Below are 20,602 nucleotides of genomic sequence, written 5' to 3'. Positions count from 1 at the left end.
CTTTATCATTTTGGTTGCCCTTCTCTGTATTTTCTACAGTGCAAATATACCGTTTTTGAAATGTGGTGACCAAAATTGCACATGGTATTCAAGGTGCAGTCTAACCATTGAGCAATACAGAGGCATTAATGCATCCTCCATTTTATTTGACATTTTCTTCCTAATAATTTCTAACATTCTGTTTTCTTTTTTGACCGCCTCAGCACACTGAGCTGACGATTTCAATGTAATATCAACTATGACACCCACATCTTTTTCCTGGGCGGTGACTCCTAAAATGGAACTTAACATTGTGTAGCTAACAGCATGGGTTATTTTTCCCTATATGCATCACCTTGCACTTATACACATCTGCCATATGGCTGCCCAATCTTCCAGTCTTGCAAGGTGGTCCTGCAATTTATCACAATTAGCTTATGATTTAACTACTCTGAATAATTTTGTGTCATCTGCAAATTTGATCACCTCACTTGCTGTACCTCTTTCCAGATCATTTATAAATATATTAAAAATAATCGGTCAGAGTACAGAGGCACACTGTTTACTTTTTCCAGTGTAAAAACAGACCATTTAATCCTATTCTCTGTTTCCTTTCTTTTAACCAGTTTGCAGTCCACAAAAGAACATCTCCTCCTATCCCATGACTTTTTAGTTTTCTGAGAAGCCTCTCATGAAGGTTTTTGTCAAACGCCTTCTCAAAATCCAAATACACCACATCTACCGGTTCACATTTATCCACACGCTTATTCACCTCTTCAAAAAAAAGTAGAAGATTTGTGAGGCAAAACTTCCCTTGGGGAAATCCATGCTGGCTGTGTCCCATTAAATCATGTCCATCTACTGTATATACTCATGTATAAGTTGACAAATTTATGCTAAAGACACAAAAATGTTGGCTCAACTTATACACGCATATTACGGTATTTGTGGATACCACTCCACCATCCCGACCCCCCCAAAACTCACCGATAGTCCGTGGTGGTCCAGCGGAGGACTTAGGAGCGATCTCCCACTGCCGGGCCACCAGCTGCCAGTAAATCCCTCCCCCCATGGCTGCCTTCCCTGTTCAATCCCTCCCCCTTCCCTCCCCCCATAGCTGCCTTCCCTGTTCAATCCCTCCCTCCCTTCTGGACCCCTCCAAGATGTACCGGAAGCCCTTGGTAGTCCAGCGGGGAGGCCTGGGTGTGATCTCCCGATCCCGGGCGGTCGGCTGCCTGTAATCAAAATGGTGCCAGCAGCCCTTTGCCCTTACCATGTGACAGGGGCCGGCCAATGGCACTGGTAGCCCCTGTCACATGGTAAGGGCAAAAGAATGCCGGCACCATTTTGATTACTGGCAGCCGATGGCCCGGGAGTGGGAGGTTGCTCCTGGGCCCCCTGCTGGACCACTAGGGACTTGGGGTGAGTCTTGGGGAGGTTGGGAGGGCTTTAATGGCAGGAAATGTATGGGGAACTTTTTTTCTTCCTTGGGTAATTGTCAAAGTGAATGGACAGGCATGTCTACATGCATGTGTTCACTTTGAAAATAGTGCAGAGTCTGCCAGTAAGATGTGCCCACAGACTCTGCCCTTATTCAGCCACTCTTGAAATTACCCCCAAAGTGATTCATGGACCAGAAAGACACATCCCCCTTCTGTCTTCCCTGTACTTCTTGCAAGCTCCAGGTCGCTACATGAGGCTTTTTTTCATCACCACCTTGCAGTCAGTGAGACCAGCTCCGCTAGCAGGTAGTGAATGCCTCCTCCATCTCCTTCCCCTACCCCTCTCTACCAAGTCAGTTAGCGAGGGGGTTTTGCTAACGGCATTGGGAACCTCTTTTCTTCAGACGCTTCAGCTCACATTCACTAGGGACATGCTGTTATGTTTTGTTTTGATTTAAATATCAGGGAAGCAATGACATTTCTTTCATTTACGCCATCTTAATGCGCACTAAAACAGACAAAACTAAACAATGAAATAATCAGAAAGTACCTTCTCTACCCCCAAATAATAACGTCTTTTGCTGTTCTGCTTTTGCGTTTTTCAATTTCTAATTCTTAAGGAGGTTTATTCCATTGACTAAATACAAACTTTATTTTGAGGTCTTCTCGGGTGTTTTTTCCTTTTTTTTCTCATGGTGATTGTGAAGAGCTGCAGGGGCCCCGAGGATGGTGGGTGGGCACTCAGTTCGAGGGCGCCGGTGGCAAGGCGCCTTTCAACAGTTGTTGCTGCCCGGGGCGGGGCTTCCAATCGGGTCAATAGGAAATGTATTAGTGTTTAGGGCCTGGTTTAATAGTTGTTATTGTTTGAGTGCGTTCCATAATACAGGTGTAACTTTGTGCGGGTTAGTTTGAGTGCATTATTGCAAATCCTGAGAGTCTGTTAAGTGCTATATTTCTCTTTCCATTTCTCTAGGCTCGCACTGCATGCAGAGTGGCTTTTTTGGTTTTCCATTCCAGTTTCTGACTCCATATTTATAATTTGTGGTTTTTCTGTAGTTGGTGAAGGTCATTTCTGGGTGTGTGACCGAGGTGTGGTATTTTACTAGCATGTAGGCATTTGTATCAATCTTATGTTGTGTTTTCTCAATAGGATATGCATTAGTGGTAAATTACTGTCTTTTCATAAGGAAGGCTATTGTGCCTGGTAGTAAAGGGAGTTTGTTTTGCTTTTACTGAGATGTCATCAGAACCAGAATATCTTTATTGTATGGTGAGTTGTACAGGGTAATGCCCTAGATCTGCTCTGCACTCATTGCTGGGGGTTGAGGGGATTCCTGTGGATGCAGAGTGCATGTTTACATTTAGCCCCATGAAGGTCACATGTTCAGTGTGTCACGCATATGAGAACCATCTGTCAGGTGTATCCCAGCCAAACAAAGGTTGAGAACCACTGCTCTAAGGTTCTAATGACCTGAGAAATAGGCTATCCTTAAGAAACACTTTAAAATAAAATAATGCTCTCACTCAGTCATCCAACAATACAATACCCTTGGATCAAAGAATTTTTTTTTTTTTTTTTATAGGAACCAAGTGTTAAAATGCATTTTTCATTTCTAACCCAGCTAAACAGATCTTATCAATCAGTGAAGGAGCAGCCACACATGGGTAATACAAAGGTTTCACTTTTCCAAAGTGACGTTTTTTTTTTACCAAATGAACAATTTAAGACAGTTGCTTAAAAAAATAAATCTCTCATGTTGTATTCCGAGAAAAATCTGGACAACTTATTACCACTGGTGTAAAAATATTTTCATTTTGAAAATAACATTGCATCCGACACCAATCTCATGAACAGGAAAGAGCCTACTGCATGCCTGTGCATATTACATATCTGCAGAAAACCTGTATAACAATGCAAGAAGCTAAACTACCAGTCACATGTCAGTTTGTGCTACTGCTCGAATAGCTAGGCTTTCAGCTTGCAAAGAATAAAACAAAGATAGCAAAGAAAACAATAAAAATGCACAAAATCATCCAGTAAAATTCAGTGTTGGGGTTCCTTGTGTTTCTTTTCACCTAAATATTCTCGATCAGATCCTGAGCTGCTTATTTTCCCTATTAGAAAAGAGGAACTTCCTCTTTTTCAGATAAAAATAATACCATTATTCTACCATCTCCCTGCTAAAAATTCACCTACTGAATACAGCCTAATCTAACCATACCTCTTTCTATTACCCCCATTTCCTTTTGAAATAGCTTTTAGTCATTGGACTGCAAACAAATCTCCTCAACTCCCTAATTAGGAGTATTTATTCTAATCCCCATAGTCAATGCAAAGGACCAGTTTTCAGTCAGTTCACCTCCAGGCCTGTTCATGATGACATCATCCACTGCCTGGTGATGTCACCCGCAGGAAACATTGCCTGGATGTAGCAACCTATTCTCAATGATAAGCAAGAAACAGGGTAAACAGAGAATTCTATCCAGACAGCCCACAAGTCAAACACACAGGACCAGAGCGTCTCATTTTCACACACAGACTTTTTTTTTTTTTTTTTTTTTAGCAGAATGAAAACGTTCTCCAGGGCAAACTGTGAGATTGTTTCCAGATCTTGCATAAGCTGCTATCCCAGTTTCCTTGAGATCCAATTTACCCCTTCTTAAAGCAATGTGCCTTTTGTGCTAGCAATATGACTTGGAGCAATGTGAACCTGTTTCGCATTTGCATGCACTGGCAATCACAAATTTTCCAGCCGATGCTCTTGCAAAGGCTTTGCTCACCCTGCTGTAAAATCCCTCTCTTTTAACAATTTAGCATAATGTTGAAGGAACACTGAAGCAAAAACACTTCAATAAAAATGAAAATTTTTTATCACACGTCTATTTCACTAGGTTTCTGCTTTTCTTTTCATAATTTTTTTTTTAAAATATATGCAAACGTTTACACCAATGCTGTTAAGCTGCTCAAGGGAAAAGATAATTAGTACCATCATCAGTACATAATTGGGGTTCATAGTACTACATGTAACACCAAGGCTATGTCAATATGCCACTTGCAATAAAGCGATTTCATCTCTGTCAAGTTCAATCAGTGTAACATTTTAATTAGGAAGCAAACATGACAATGATTACTTGTTCTTGCCGATGGCTTCCATCTTTGCAATTTTTAGTGTTCATCTTTTTAAAAATATATTTTAAATGGGATGAATTTCAGCAAATCTCTACAGACTAGCTATTTAAAAAAAAAAAAAAAAAAGTGAGATGGAAATTCATACATAATGAGGGGAGAGTAAATATCTTGACATAAACGAGTTGATTACAACTTCCTAGAGTCAAACACGAATTAACAGACAGGAACAGCATAACCCTCCATCTTCAAAATATTAAGGGCTGGATTTTAAAAAGGTTACGCGTGCCGGACCTATTTTCAAAAGGCCTGGCGACGCGCGTAAAGCCCCAAGACACGTGTAAGTCCCGGGGCTTTACTAAAGGAGCGGGGACGGGGTGGGATCAGAGGCTCCAGGCACAGCGGCCATTTGCCGCTGTGCTTGGGATCGCCCGCCGGCAGGCACAAAAGGTAAACTAAAAATGTTGGGGGGGGGGTGGGGGGGTTAGAGTAGGGCTAGAGAGAGGAAAGGTTAGGGGAAGGGGTGGGAAGGTCAGGTTAGGAGGAAGGGAAGTTCCTTTCCAGGCTGCTCCGATTTCGGAGCAGCCTAGGAGGGACCGGAGGAAGGCAGCGTGGCTCGGTGCGCCTCAAGGTGCATAATTGTGCACCCCCTTGCGTGCTCCGACCCCCGATTTTATAACATGCACGCGCATGTTATAAAATCGGGCGTACATGTGCGCGCGCCAGGTAGCGCGTGTACATGTAAGGTCACGCTCGCTTCTTTTAAAATCTATCCCTAAATTTTTAGTTCATTAGTTCTCTTCTTCTCAATTTTGGTCTTACTCCTAGATTTCTTAACCATTTTTTCCAAAACAGATGATTTTTTTGCTTAGATTTTTGTACTTGTAATTTTTAAGAGCATACCCTAGGCTTCTTAAGACCACCATTTATGTATTTATGAGTCATATCTTTGCAATATTAAGACTGTTTTGATACACAGATGAACATTTTAAACAGATCAACATTCTAAGTAGGGATGGAGGTGGAGGAGTTGGCTAAATATGTAAGGCATGGAAGACTGAGATCACCAGACCCATTTCATCTCCCCATATCCCCCTCATACTGCAGATCCTATATCCCCATTTTCTAATTGATAAGGGTCATCTGTGCTTCTGGGAGCGGTGAATAAACAACAGGATATGCTGGGCTCAGTGTGCTGTGGTTGTCAAAAAAACCAGAATGTTAGGAATTATCAGGAAGGGAATGGCAAATAAAACAGAGGATGTCATAATGCCTCTGTATCACTCAGTGGTTACACAGCACTATAGCATGGGTTATTTTTCCCTATATGCATCACCTTGCACTTATCTACATTACATTTCAGCTGCCATTTGGATGCCCGATTTTCCAGTCTCATAAGGTCCTCCTGAAATTTACCACAATCCGCTTGTGATTTAACAACTCTGAATAATTTTGTATCATCTGCAATTTGATTACCTTACTCGTCATATTCCTTTCCAGGATACTGGGCTTGCTGGACCGTTAGTCTGACTCAGTATGGAATATCTTATATTGTTATATTCTTATGATGCTGTTGGGTACTTGTTACAAGTGACACGGATTAGCCACCATTGAAACAGGATACTGGTTTGACTCACCATTTGAACAGGATACTGGTTTAACTCAGAATAACGTATCTTATGTTCATATACTTGTATTATGTCGTCTTGAATTCTAAATTTTCAAAACCTCTGAACAAATATTTATTTTTAATACGGAAATAAAAATCAGAAATTGAAGAGGTATTGATATTTTTTAAATTATTGACTAAATTATTGAAAACTGTCTTTAATAGTGCTTGTACTTTAACTGAATCAAAAATTCTAAAGTTTAAAATAGAAAATAAACAAATAATTTAACACAGAGCTCATGAACCAGAGAATTTCCTATCAGACAGATCTGATACAATCAATCACTCACATTTCTGCTCTAGTTCAGACATTATGGGAGGTGTTGAATGTCATTCTAATAGAATATAGGATGCACACTGATTAGCACTGTAATAGAAAAAGCCATCATTCTATTTTAGAGCAAAAGGCACTATGAGAAACTGGTTAAGATCTACCCGAATAGAATAATCCACTATTAAAGTTATCATATATAAGAATTCAGATTAAATTAATAATGTCAGAATACCTGAATTACAAATTTACTGTATATGATACAGATGGGGGTCTTCTGTCTGGCAAAAAGGGAGAATTGAGATTCTGGTAATTTGGGCGATGGCGGCTTGGGAAAAAGCCAGGAGCAATAAGGAGGCAGACTCTAGCTGTTTCCTTTATGTGCAATTTATTTACAGTGAAAAGCAAAATCAAACAAAGAATGCAGCTCACCTTAAGTTCAGGTAGCACACAGAGATCAAACATAGCAGGTCTTTGCATAGGCTGAGTTCCTGCCTGTTCCCCAGGGCCTGTCTAACCCTTCTAGGCCCTGAGTTCTTATACTCTGGTGAGGAGCTCCTCCCTTCATCCAGAATTCCTTGTGGGTTTGGATCTGAAGGAGGACTGGCTGAGAGAGCTGTGCCCGGTCCGTTAAGGTAGTCCAAGGGAGTTTCTTATAGATTCCCTCACAGGGATATTCTGCCCAATGATGTTATAGCATGGCATAGCATAGAAGCAAAATGCATAAATCAAACACACCATGGAAGCACCCAACATTTTGATAATACTGGACAGCCAAATTTGTACTACCTCCCAACAGGGGACAAACACCCACATGATTCTTCCCCAGTCAACACTCAAACTATTATCTTGGTAGTACTGATCGTATTGCAAGATCATCATAACATAACACTTTTTACATATCTTACCGTACTGGTGCTCAAGAAGTGGTACAAATATAAAAACAGTTCCACAAACATATTTCAATAAACATATCAGTACATTCAGTGAGAATACATTTCTAGAAAACAGACAAAAAACAAATAACCCAATTAAAACAAGTCTATAAATTCAATTTCTTAACACCCTAAAACACCATAACTAGCAACTTCTAAAGCAGTGATTCACAACCTAGTCCTCAAGACACATCTAGCCAGTTCATTCAGGATATCCACAATGAAAATGCATGACACAGATTTGCAAATAATGGAGGCAGTGCATTCCTATCTATCTCATGCATATTCATTGTGCATATCTTGAAAATTCTGACTGTGTGTGTCCTAAGGACTAGGTAGAGAACTGTTCTATAGGAATAAATAAGTTCTTCTAAACAAAATCATAGAATACAATTGCTATATGATTCGTAATAATAAAACAGCATGAGAAAGGGCACCAATTAGCATCAAGTAAAGGAAGACAGCAATGTAGGAGGTAAGACACGGGAAAAAGCCAATGATCTCAAGGCATTTAAGAAAGTGATCTCAAAGTGATCTCAAGGCATTTAAGAAAAGTTTAAAAACATGGCTTTTTAAACAAGCATTTTACAAAGAGACGGGAGAATAGAAATTATTCAGGAATAGGCAGATAAGCACCGAAACACAGTACTTAGGACGGTACAGTAGAGTAGTCCCTGAACTACATATCACAATAAGCATATTGATAACACCATGTATGATAAATTTACCCGTGAAAATACCTTCGGTACACTCAGTCATGACCCACTCCTCTAAAAATTATTTTGTCTAATAATATATTGTAACTGAACCTTTGACGGCACCTGTTAGAATGTACTATAGTACACTTTTACCCTATATTAAATATGTGCCTACATGTAAACCGTTGCGATGGTATTTAACTTAGCAACGGTATAGAAAAGATTTTAAATAAATAAAAAAATAAATAAATGATGAGAGTCTCCAGCCAGTCTTAGGAAAGCCTGAGGCAAGAAAAAAAAACCTTGCTAAGCTTTCATCCTTTCCATTTTTACTATTTGGTATAACCCAACAGCAATGTGAAACAGTATCTTTCTTTCTGTAATATAATTGGAAAATTCAGAAAGAACGCTATACCAGAAGAGAGTCGTCCGGGACGCTTGGTGACAGTTCTGCCGAAACAGTTCGCACACTAGTGAGTCCTGTTAAGGAAACATTTGACAGTCGTCTCTTTCGTATCCCACTGCAGTTATTAGGGATTTTAAATGCACATCTCTTATGGTAGTTTAGCCCACATCCTAGAAAAGAGAAAGGAAAAGACTCATAAAAACTCACTGAAAACAACCAAGACTTCAAAAAAACTGGCTTACATCTCATGCAAAGTCCAGTAAGGTCAGGTAGCACGAGATAGTATACAGACTGAATAAAGACCAATGCTTAGTCATCATGGGGGCAATTTTCAAACTGTCCATAGGTATTTTTTACCCAATGACTTTAAATCAAGTTTCAAAGAGAAGGTATACATGCATTCTCTCTTGGGAAATTTGCTGAGTATAAAGTACCCGCATTTTTTGCACCTTGTTAAATGGGTAGATTTTATAAGGAAATATAATGTATGTAGGCTTGAAAATATAACTTATGCACCCAAAACACATCCCAGGGAACACCTTCCCTACATGCAACTAAAAGTACGTGTTAGCTGTACTGAGGGAAGGAAATTTGTAGACCGTCAATTCATGTGTAAAATGGCTTGAAAATTGTTCTCCGTGTAGTGTGGAGGAATAAAATGTTAATTTGCTGAAAACACCCTCCAAAATGCACAAACCTCAGAATGATATGCAGACTTATAATACATGGAAACATTTTCCAATGAAGGCAGAAAAAGCAACAATCGAAGGAAGAAGGTATAAGCCTGATATGTATTTTATAAGCTTGTTCTTATGGGGCCAAAAATCAATCCTAAAGCTTAGTAGTTATTTTATTATTTTTATTTTATATTTAAATTATAACAAATTATCAAGACATTCTTGAGAAGGTAATGAAAGGGTATACAGTAGGAATTCTTCCAGGACCAATTCACTAAGAAAAAAGAAACAGGAAAAATGCAAATGAAAATTTTCCAACTAGACACCAAGTGAAGATGTAATGCACCCTTTGTAAAATGATTTAAGTTGTGCCCCTTTTATTTCCATGATCGGTTTTCTTTTTCTTTTATCTGTTTATTGTACTTTTTTTTACATTTTCAGCAAAGAAATTGCTTAACTAGGAAAACTGTAACTGGTTAATAACTTAGCCGGCTAAAATCTAGCTGGATAAGTGACAAATATTTTTTTAAAACTTGCCATTTAGCTGGATAATTTGTGAAGTATCTAGCATAAAATAAAAAGTGCTGTGCGGGCCCAATGGTTTCATCCCATGCCTTTCCCCCAGAATGTCATAAATAGCCCTGCTAGGCTGTACACCCCCTACCCCCCCCCCCCCCTAAATGTTCAAAGTATGCAGCAGGGTCCTCTGGTCACCCTTCCCCATTGTTTTTTACTTTTAAAATCAGGCTCTCTCCTGCCGTCTCCCCCACACCCCCTCCCTTAACCCACCCACAACATCTATGTCCTGGGCTCTCTCTCCCCTTGGACTCCCACACTTCCTGGACTCTTAGAAACTCCATCTGGGAGCAAGGTATTCACTTACCCATTCCCTGCGCCTCCAGGGTCTTGCTGCTGCTCTTCCTTGCTGCTATCCCTCTGTGCTACATCTTGGGATCTAGCTGCCACTACACCCCTTATGCTACACCTTGAAGGCCTTGCCACCATCATCCATGCCCCTTGTGGATCTTGCTGCCACCCTGATGTACCACCTTGTGGATCTTGCTGCCACTCCACCTTTCTGCCCTGCTCCTGACGCTGCACAAGGGGGGCTCTTGATGCCAGACATGCCCTGATGCTACACCTTGAGGAGTGTTGCTGCCGCTCTGCCTTGCTGCCATCCCAATGTACCATTTTGGGGTGTTCTTGCTTCTGCTCTCCTAATGTACCACCTTGAAGGTCTATCTGCCGCTCAGTCTTGCTGCCATAATCACACTTTATAGTTTGGGGTGGTTCTTGCCACTGTGGGTGGCTGATTTGCACCTCTCGTGGTGTCTTGGAGTCTTCATACCATTCTTTGTGCTCCTTTGTCCCTCCATCAATGTCTGGGATTTTTTTATGCCACCTTTTCTGCATCGCTCCCCTCTTCATTGTGCCTTAGGATGCTCATGCCACTTGTGGTGCCATCTTACCCTTTTCATGTTACTTTGGGGGTTCATGCCATTGATATCGGTGCCCTCTTTCAAAACCTTTGGGTGTTTTTGCCATGTTTCCTGCTGCTTTGCTCTTCTCACAGTGCCTTGGAGAATCCCTACCACTGTTGTTACCTTTTTCCCCTTTACAGTGCTTTAAGTTATTCATGCCACTTTTGGTACTACTTTGTCTTGATGCTTTGGAGTTCTATTCCCCTTTCAGATGAAGTCATTAGAACTGATCATTAAAACCCCAATTTTGAAGCTCAAAATGGGCAGCATTGCTTTCCCTATTGACTTTAATGGGAAACAAATGAAACAAATAAACAAAATTGTATTTTTCATTTGAACCAAACATACGGAGGTGACCTGCAAAACAAATAAATGACCAAAACAAACATCCCTAATTGTCTTCACCATATACTCTTGCAAACCTAAACTGGCAACTGCTTATCATGGCATAACTCACATGCCATTGTCCATCACTTAAATTATTCACTTCATGTCAACATCATGGACTCATTAACCATAACACAAAAATCACTAAACTTCCAGAAAGTATTTTGAAAACATGAATGCTAATGTTATTTTTAGAGTATTGCTTAAGGTGTGACATGGAAGCTTGTCTGACAAATCGATTATTAATGAAAATCCACATATTTCTTAGAACAGTCTAAAGAAAGTGAACCCTCAAACAGGAACAGTCTCCTGCTGATACTTGACTTTGCTTTATTGTGTAAAAGTAATGCAGAAACACAAGCCAGAATGCCATCAGTTAAGCAGACTCTTATTCCTTCTGTAGGAATCATTGATGAGCCAAAGAAACAACTGTATGCTACTTCAAAAGGAAGAATGAGAGAGAGCAGGAGTGAGTGTCATTAACAGTGGGGAGCTTTGTTTCATAGCTTTCCAAAAAAAAAAAAAAAAAGGACTATACCGAAATGCATATGCACTAGCTTGTCAGGGTACATCCAGTTACTCCAAATAGTAGAAAAGGCTGGATGTTCAAATGAAAGTTGAGCCAAGGTCAAAAATACATGCCTAACTAGGGAGGCATCTAGGCTCAGGATCTGGGTCTCAGAAGAAAAGCACGCAGCAGGAACAATGGAATAGGACTGTAGAGCTGGTTGCAAAGCACAAATAAAGCCAGCAGAGGTTTCAGGAAACATATCTCAGTAGTCTGTTTTACCAACAAAGGTGTGTCTCTGTGGCTCGTCTTATATACTATCACCAATTGCAGCATACCCTGTGCTGAACAAATGGGCTTTCTGAGCGTGTCTCTTACTACATGACATCCAGAAGGTAAATATTCCCTGGCCTTTCTCTGACTCTGTATCTCTTGTGGCACCTTGGCATCTTTCTGGCTTCTGTCTTCTAAGGTTGTTAGTTCTTGCCCCATCGACGCTAACAGTATACCTTCCCACTCCTGCGGGCCCCTTCTGGAGCCTTATGGCCTGGTTCAGATGGATGTTCTTTATCAAGCATCAGAGCAGGTTATCCATATTAGTGGTCTGGACTAGCTTCCAACTACAGTCTTCTGAATTATAGCCCTTCTAATCAACTAGATAATGTAGTCATCCTCAGATGTACCATAAGTCCATAATCAGCTTGAAATTAAATTCTTGCAGTCCATGGAGCTGGACCCACCATCCCCCACATGAAAAATCTCTGGAGCTTAGCCCCCCCCCCCTCTCCCCACACACCACAGCATGAAAGTCTCTGGAGCTGGGCACCCTCACCAGAGGGAATGTTTCTGAAGTCAAGAACCCCAAAGGGAACATCTCTGGAATGTCAGAAACTAGTGGGATTCTGCACAAGATTAGCATCAGGAACTAGAGCCTGACTGATTTGGAATGGAGACTCTAGCATCAGCAAAGCTGGGGTCTACATCCACCTAGAGGACCTGACATTGCTTCTGATCGACTGCTGGGATTGGGGCCCTCCTAAGTTTCCTGTCATCTTCTGACCTTCTGCTTCAGCATGTGTAGCTGGGCCTGCATTGCTCGAATGGCATTTATTACATCTTTCAAAGTGTTAGGCATCCTAGTCACCTGTTCCATCCCGGCTCATCCTCTGGTTTGGGCTGGTACAAGCTGTCAGGGTATGTCTGATTGCTGGCGAATGATATGTTAGCAGAAAATTTATCTGGATGGCCAGATGAAGGTTGAGAAAAGGCATGCAGCTCTAACACTGGAGCAGCCTCAGGATCGAGAACTGTTGAGAAAAGAATGGAGCAGAAAAACTGGACCAGGGTTGTAGAATATGGCTACAGAGCAGGACCAATGCCAGATGAGCAGACGTTTCAGGTAACATATCTCAGGAGTCTGTTGTATCTGCAAAGATGTGTTGTTGCTTTTTTTAAATATCATAACAGATCAAGGCAGATCCTGTACTAAACCAATGGAACTTTCTGAGGGCACGTCTAACTAACCTAGCAACCAGAAAGTAAATATCCCTTGCCCGTTTCCTGACTCTATCTCCAATGGTGTCTCTGTAGCTTTCTGGCCTTTGTCATGCCCATTGACCCTGATATAACTGAGGTAAAATCTTTAAAAGTAAAAATATATACATAGAAAAAACAATTTTAAATTGTAAATATCTATATTCCTAAAGTTTAGAGAGAACAAGTAACCAGGACAGTGCCCCAGTCTACTGAAAGCTGGACTTACCCTCACATTTCAGCCCCTGGCGCACCAGACCCCACAACATCTCTCCACAGTGATCACAGAAGGCTGGAGCTCGATATGAGTGGACAAACAGAGCATGTGGTCGGATTTGGAAATCTTCAAATGTGGCAGAAGCTACAAATATATTAAGAAGGAAACAATGATATCTCTCCAGTCAAAAGTTAGATTATCTCACTCACTGTCCCTCCCCCTGCTTCAAAGGCCACTTCAAAATCTGATTTTCCCCCAGTACATGTATGGTCACTAGTGACAAGGAGTTACAGAAAGTTTGTTTACCATAAACAGGGTTGTCCATAGACAGTAGAATGAATTAGTCATGACACATAGATTATATCATTTGATGGTGCCGAACAGACTCATCTCTCTAGCTCAGTAGATATGGTGCTACTGAGCATGCATGAAGTTCCCATGCTCACGCTGTCTCATGAGCCCCTCAACTGATTGTAGAGCTAAGCTTAAGCTAGGTAGTTGACTCTCCAGGGAGGTAAGCAGGTATTAAGCATGGCTAACTCATCCTGCTGTCTTTGGAGAACCCTGTTTACAATAAATAAACTTGCTTTCTCAGTCGACAAACAGAGCTGAATTAGCCATGACACATGGAGAATCCCAAGCAGAATGTTGCAGTGGAGCACTTACTGGAAAAGCAACCTACCCCCCCCCCCCCCCCCATGGAGAGTGAACTACTGGAAGCTGAGACTGCTTGCCCAAAGTTACTGTCACTTCTTGACAGATTATCCAGACAGATGTAATCACACCCCCGTGTGCTTATCCTGCATGGGTGGGGCCATAAAAGAATTTGTAAGTTCTTTGGGGCAGAAAGCTTGATTAGCTCTTCTCTGATGCCCTTTCCCCATGTGTGAATCCTTTTGGCTAGGGGGAAAAGATGTCCTTTTGGATCTCAGTGCAGGGGTGGCTAACTTCCTCTTGGTTATCCCTGGGAGAGGGGTTACTTCTCTTTCTGTGTCCCAGATAAAGATGCTGATGTCACTGTGTTAGTGTCCAAAATTAAAGTCTTTACTGTTCAAACAACAGTGATGAATGGCAGAATAACTCAAACTGCAGCACCACAGAATTCTCTTGTTTTCTTAGCGTCTCTTCCTTCTATCTGTACAGGACTCACATATCAGGGCCAGGAAAACATCCATGCTCTTAGATTAGGAAAGTGGAACTTCCAGTTGGGCAGGATTTCTTTAGACTGGTTAAAATCCCCCTTCCAATCTGATAAAAATGTTAAGAGATTATTTGGCAAAAACTGATATTACCTGAGTTGTTCCTTGCAGCAGGACACGACCACTTCAGGAGCAGGTCTTCTCTATACCTGGGCATCCCAAACACAGGGTTCTCCAATCCCTATGCCCAAGAAGGCCCAGATATCTTGCAAGGCTCCTACCACAAAAATCTGAAATGCCTGAAAACAACCCTGAGGGATATTCCAACTGGCTAGGGAGTACACTGGAAGGAAAACCCTCCTGACCCTGGTCAGTATCCCCAGGCTGGGTTAGCCTGCTTCCATTGACTGAGCCTGAAAATATAAATGCAAAAGCTCCTCTACACCTCTGAAGTCTTTGAAAACCTAAAGGGACTGCTTCCCTAGTTCTCTGTGGAGAGATGCTATATAGACTCTCAAGGGGGTGGCCACTCTATAACCTTCAAAGGCAGGGGCTGCATTTGAATGGTAACCTCCCCCTCACACTAACCTGAACTTTTATTGACTAAACTAAAGGGTTACCCAGGTCTTACTGGTGACGTGACCATAGGATCTGTCACACAGGAATGGGAAGTGAAGGTGTGAATGGACGACCAGATTGCAGCTGTTCAAATGTCTTCTGTGGACATGACTCTTAGGTGAGCCACTTAGGTAACCATGGCTCTTTCCTAATGAGCCTTGACAGAGTCCGTGATCTGGAGGTCAGCCAGAGCATAATAATGTGTAATACAGTCTGCTAGCCAGTTGGACAACATGCATTTGGCAACAGCTATTCCCAGTCTGTTAGAGTCATAAAAGACAAAATGTTGAGAAGTCTGATGGTGTGGTTGAGTTCTTGTCAGATAATACGTCAAAGTGCTTTTACACTCCAGGGCCTTCTCCCCTTCATGTGCATGATATTTTGGTAAGAACATGGGCAAAACAATGGCTTAATTCAAAGGCAATGCCAAAAACATTTTTGGTAGAAACTTGGGGTGAGTGTGGGGCACCACTCTGCTGTGAAAAAGAAGTGGATATGGAGAATAATGAACCAATGCTTTTAGCTTACTGACACTTCTAGCCGAAGTGATGGCGACTACAAATACCACCTTCCAGATAAGAAATTTTAAGGAAGCTGATTCCAGTGGCTCATAGGAAGGCTTTTATCAATTGTGCCAGATGGCATTTAAAGCACATGGCACCGGTCACTTTATAACTAGAGGACTTGCAAGCCGCAAACCCTTTATTAACTTTGATACCAGAGGATGGAAATAGGCTTTCCATCCACTTTAAGGTAGCAAACAGAAATAGCACTGAGATACACTTTCACCAACAACATACTGAGATCCAAAGAGGAGAGGGAGAACAAGTACTTAAGCAGATTTTTCGGAGCACAGGTGAACAGGTTCAAAGATCCTGTCTGAAACTGGCTTCCCGGCCAAAATCTCATGTCAACTTCCTTAGATAATGAAAACGAGATTAGTGAGTGTTCAACATTCATGCCATTAAGCTGAGGGAGGAGAGGTTCAGATGATATAGACAACCCTTCTCCTGAGTTAGTAGAGGCAGATCAAATCCCAGAGGGATCAGTGGACAGAATGACAATCTGATCAGGTAAGAAAACCAAAGTTGACTGAGCCAAGGTGAGGTGAAGATAAGATATGCCCGATCTTTGAGTACTTTCTGAACCATACTCACTACCAATGGAAGTGGAGGAAAGATATACAGCAGATCTGCATCCCACGTGAGCAGAAAAGTGTCCAGAGCAGATAAGAATTTGCTTTAAAGAATGGAGCAAAATTTGTCAATTTTCTTGTTGACTTCTGATGTGAACAGATCGATTAACAGACAACCCCAAAGGTTGAATAGTCTGACAGCCACACTCCGATCCAGGGATAAAAAAAACTCTGTGGGGATAAAAAAACTCTGCTGAAATGATCTGCCAGCAAACTGGAGATTTTGGGAACATAAATTGCTTGGAAAAAGATCCCTGGAGATTCCTGGCAGAAGGTCCAGGATTTTGTTTTTTTACATAAAACATTGCCACTTGGTTGTCGGTGTTGATAAGAATTCTCTGTCCCTGAAGGAGATGCAAGAACACTTTCAACCCATGGCGAATAGCTCCAAGAGGTTGATTGAAAAAAAGATGTTTCATTGATGACCAGATTGAGTTGAGAAAGTACCTGTGTACATTCTTCACCCCCCAGTGGATGCATCCATTACCAACATTACCTGATGAGGCAGAGTTTGAAGGGAAACACCTCTCTCTTTGGTAACCTTCACAGAGTGCAACAAGGTCTGGAGTAGCTGAGCCTACCAGGAGATGGGAAAAACACAAACTGTACCCTGATTTCTTGCTGATCTTCTGTCATTCTTCAAGGAACAGTAGAATTCATCCCCCTACCAGAGGGGGATCAAGTTCTGAAGATTGAAACTCATCTAAAACGCAGACCAGTGTTGGGCTGGGCCTGTTGTGGCCCTTTAAGCTGATGTCTCTCACGCTGACATTAATACGCCAGAAGATGCTGCTGAGAAAGCACAGGTAAAGCATGATACAGCTGGCACTGGCAAAAGGAGAGTCTCTAGAAGGGACATTATAGAAGAAGTAAGGACATCTAGATGAAAAAGGCTGTTTGGATGGCCACAGGCTGCTCCTTGATCTGAGCAATGGTTTTTCTCACCTTATCCTCAAAGAGACTGTCCACTGAACAAGGAACATCAGCCAACTTTTCTTGAATGTCCTTGCATAGGCTGCTAGCTCTCAGCCAATCTGGCATGCTCCAATTGCTACAGCAGATGATATTGCCATGGTATCAAACGATTCATACACTGACTGGAAGAGATGATGCTTACACTCCTCTGCATCCAGAAGGCCTTGCTGATAGTCTTCCTGTCCCCATCAAGGGATGTTCTATGAGAGGCTTTAATTTATCGATGCTGCCATGTAAGTATTGCACCAAGTTGGTGGGCAGCAATGCAGGTGTTAAGCATCGAGCTCCAATTTCTTTCTGAAGTTGTCCAACAACCTAGAGTCCTTGACAGGAAGTGGGTGGGGGTGTGTTTGGATAAAATCCTGTTCTTTTTAGCCCATTTCAACACTGACTCCACAATCACAGACTGGTGCGACACTTGGACTCTTTATTGGAGGTTAAATTTTCTGTGGAGTAGAAGATTGGATTATCCCACATCCTCATTTCCAGATCCCACAGGATTAAATGAATCTGTGTTGCTGTTGATTCAGCAGGAGCTTTCAAAATCCACAATATCCAGACGACCTTTGCAAAGGGATATTTGTCCCTACCATTGTGGACTCCAATTGCCTTACCCAATTTATCTAGGAATTTAGAATACAAGAGGTATTCTGGTAGAGATGAATGCTCTGGCTGATCAGGTTTGAGGGGATCACCATAGACACTTTATCCAGCCCATGACCCCAGTGAAGACAGGGGTGAATGAGGAAGGGACCTCAGGTGTCTCAGAGGGGCCTACTCCAGATGGTGGTATTCTGAATTCCATCCTCAGCCTGGCTGAATTCTGCCGTAGAGAGCGAGTGAGGGCTAGATCCCACCAATGAGACTTTTAATGAGGGTTCCTGAGGCATGGAGAAAAATGGGCACCCCCTTGCAGGAACAAATGCTATATGCACAAGAGAGGTTTAAGGGTGCCCTGCTTGATACTGGCCACTAAAGAGGTAAAGAAAGTCTTCAATTCAGCTACCCGATCCGTGGACTGCTGTTCCATTTGGTGTCAAACTGGGGGAAGAAACAACCTCTTCTGTAACTAGTGTAGATAATCTTCTTGAGAAACATTTACTGGAATCCAGGATGGAGCACCTTCCCAGGTCAACTGTGCTGATAGCCACATGAAGACCAGAAGTGCAATAGGGTACATAGTGTCTTCAGACGAAGCTCACTGGCCGATGGAAGTGAAGCAGTTCCAGGAGGCCCAGGATCAGGACCAAAGAGTCGAGATGGAGAAAAGGATATCAATATGGAGGAAGGTAACTGTAACTGTAAAGAGTCTCCTCCAGATCCTCCTAACACTTGCTCCTGCACTGATTGCATCAAATCAGTTGATGGTGCTGGGAACCTGTGCACCAATGATGTCTACAGCTCTGAAAATTGATGTGTCAATGATGCCAAGGCCAAATGTGTTGACAGCACTGAGAGCCAGATATGCTTCGATGTCTGGTTCAGCACCAACTACAATGCCAGGTCAGGCAAGCAGCACTAATTTTTCTTCTTTGCCAATAGGCCTCGTGAGCAAGGGGAAATGCCCCTATCTGCCAAGGAGCTTGATGGCTCCTGTACTCAACTGCTCTGTGCCTTTCTTGACCCCTGAACTACGGTGGATCTGTAGCATGGCGCAACAGTTGGGGATGTTTTGCCTGAAGAGCTCACACTCAACTCAGAATAGAAGCAGCCTAAGAAGGCTCCACTCCAGAAGGAGAAATGGCAATGAATTTTGACCAACCTGCGAAGCTCCTCCATTTTCCAAGACCTGCTCCTCTGGGAACTCAGTGACTTTTGACCACAGTCATAGCAGTTAGCTGAATCATGGTCAGGACAGAAGCATAAATAACATGTGGCCATCGATGGTGGACATCTTTCAGCTATACAAACCATAAAGTCTATGGAAATGGCATTCTGGGAGCCAGACATCCTTATTCTTTTACATTTTTCTTTTGTAGTAGCATTAAAAATTGCTGTTGAAGGACTGCCAAGGCAGCGAGGTGTTATGGTTAAGCAATGTTTGGGTGGATCCTTGAGTACTGTGGCAGATGACCACTCCCATGGGGAGGAGCCTTGTGATGAGCCACAGTACTAGGCTAGATTCAGAATGCACAAACACAGTTAGTTCTTTATTGTAAGCTTGAAGAGTACCACCAGAGGTGGCAGTAGTGGGGCAGTCTGGTAATAGCAGTCTCAGAGACCTCGGCAGAGGGAGCCCTTCTCACTCCGTTGGTATCGGGTGGTTTCCCAGCAAGGTAGTACTGTGGATAAGACAGACAGAGTTAGAGTACTCACTAGGTGTTTGCTGTAGGTATGCGATTCCACCAGGTTGTAGAAGATAATGCAGGCACCGAGGCAGGGAGAGCAGGCCCTCGAGGAGAGAGTACCTGTTCCCTGTAAGGCACCTGAAATAAAGCAGAAGGCCCCTGAGGAGCAGGAGAAGGTTAGCAGTTACCCCGAAGGGCAGAGAGAGAGCTTCCAGCGGCAGCATGGAAGCGGCAGAGTAGCGTAGACAGGAACGGATTTGAGTCCTTGCTAACTCAACGAGCTTGCAAATTAGAATAGGTTATATACCCGGATGGCGTGATGTCAGCAAGGGGAACGCCCCCCAAGGTTCGCGCCAAGGTTGGAATAAAGACATGGGTGGCGCGCGCGCGTGCACGCTAGCAGGTACCTGGGAGAAGCATGGCAAGAGGCTGCACCATAGCCGTTCCGGGGACACAGGAGAGGTCGGCTTGTAGACGCGGCAGTAACCATCTTTCCTAGGTAAGCGGGAGGAGCCGTGAACAAGGTGAGGCAAACGGGGCGAAGCCGTCCAGCACCGGCGGACGCAACACGAGGCAATTCTAAAATAAGTTAGTAAAGAAAGGGTACATGTTTGTGGAGATGCTTGGGAAAAAAGAAAGATTGAGGGGCTTAGGCAATGTACATGTAGGAACTCCTACACAAGTTCCATAGTACAAACTCTACTGAGCTAGAGAAATGGGTCTGTTTGGTGCTGTCAGATTACATCACTCATGTGTCATGGTTAAGTCAGCCTTGCTTGTTGACAGAGAATGTTATTTTCAGCTGTATAATTCAAGTGGTAACGTGAAATTATGATATCTTTAATAGAAAGTAGGGAATACGGGTGCAGCTATCCAACACAAAATTAAACAAGGACGAAAGCCCACAGCTCGGAAACGTTCATGGCCAGGTACTATTATCAACAGTATCAACAAGTTTTAAGGTACACTTTCCTTCAAGAACCTATTATCTTTTTTAACTTAAAAAAGAAAATTTGCATCATTCCACCATTGCGACAGAAAGGGCAAAGCAAAAAGT

General features: G+C 42.4%; 1 protein-coding gene across 2 annotated transcripts in view; it reads right to left on the bottom strand.

Moving 5' to 3' along the window:
• The window catches only part of PRKD1 (protein kinase D1), a 558,208-nt gene that overhangs the window by 198,365 nt on the left and 339,241 nt on the right, over positions 1–20,602 (bottom strand). For both annotated transcript variants that reach the window (XM_029599009.1, XM_029599010.1), the window contains exons 3-4: positions 13,343–13,474; positions 8,537–8,697 (exon numbers count right to left, since the gene is read on the bottom strand). In XM_029599009.1, the coding sequence (XP_029454869.1) occupies positions 8,537–8,697; positions 13,343–13,474 (293 nt within the window). The remainder of the gene's footprint in view (positions 1–8,536; positions 8,698–13,342; positions 13,475–20,602) is intronic.

The sequence above is a fragment of the Rhinatrema bivittatum genome, chromosome 4 (genome assembly GCF_901001135.1).
Source record: "Rhinatrema bivittatum chromosome 4, aRhiBiv1.1, whole genome shotgun sequence".
In the NCBI taxonomy this organism is placed as follows: domain Eukaryota; kingdom Metazoa; phylum Chordata; class Amphibia; order Gymnophiona; family Rhinatrematidae; genus Rhinatrema; species Rhinatrema bivittatum.
This window is presented reverse-complemented; position numbering and strand designations above follow the sequence as displayed.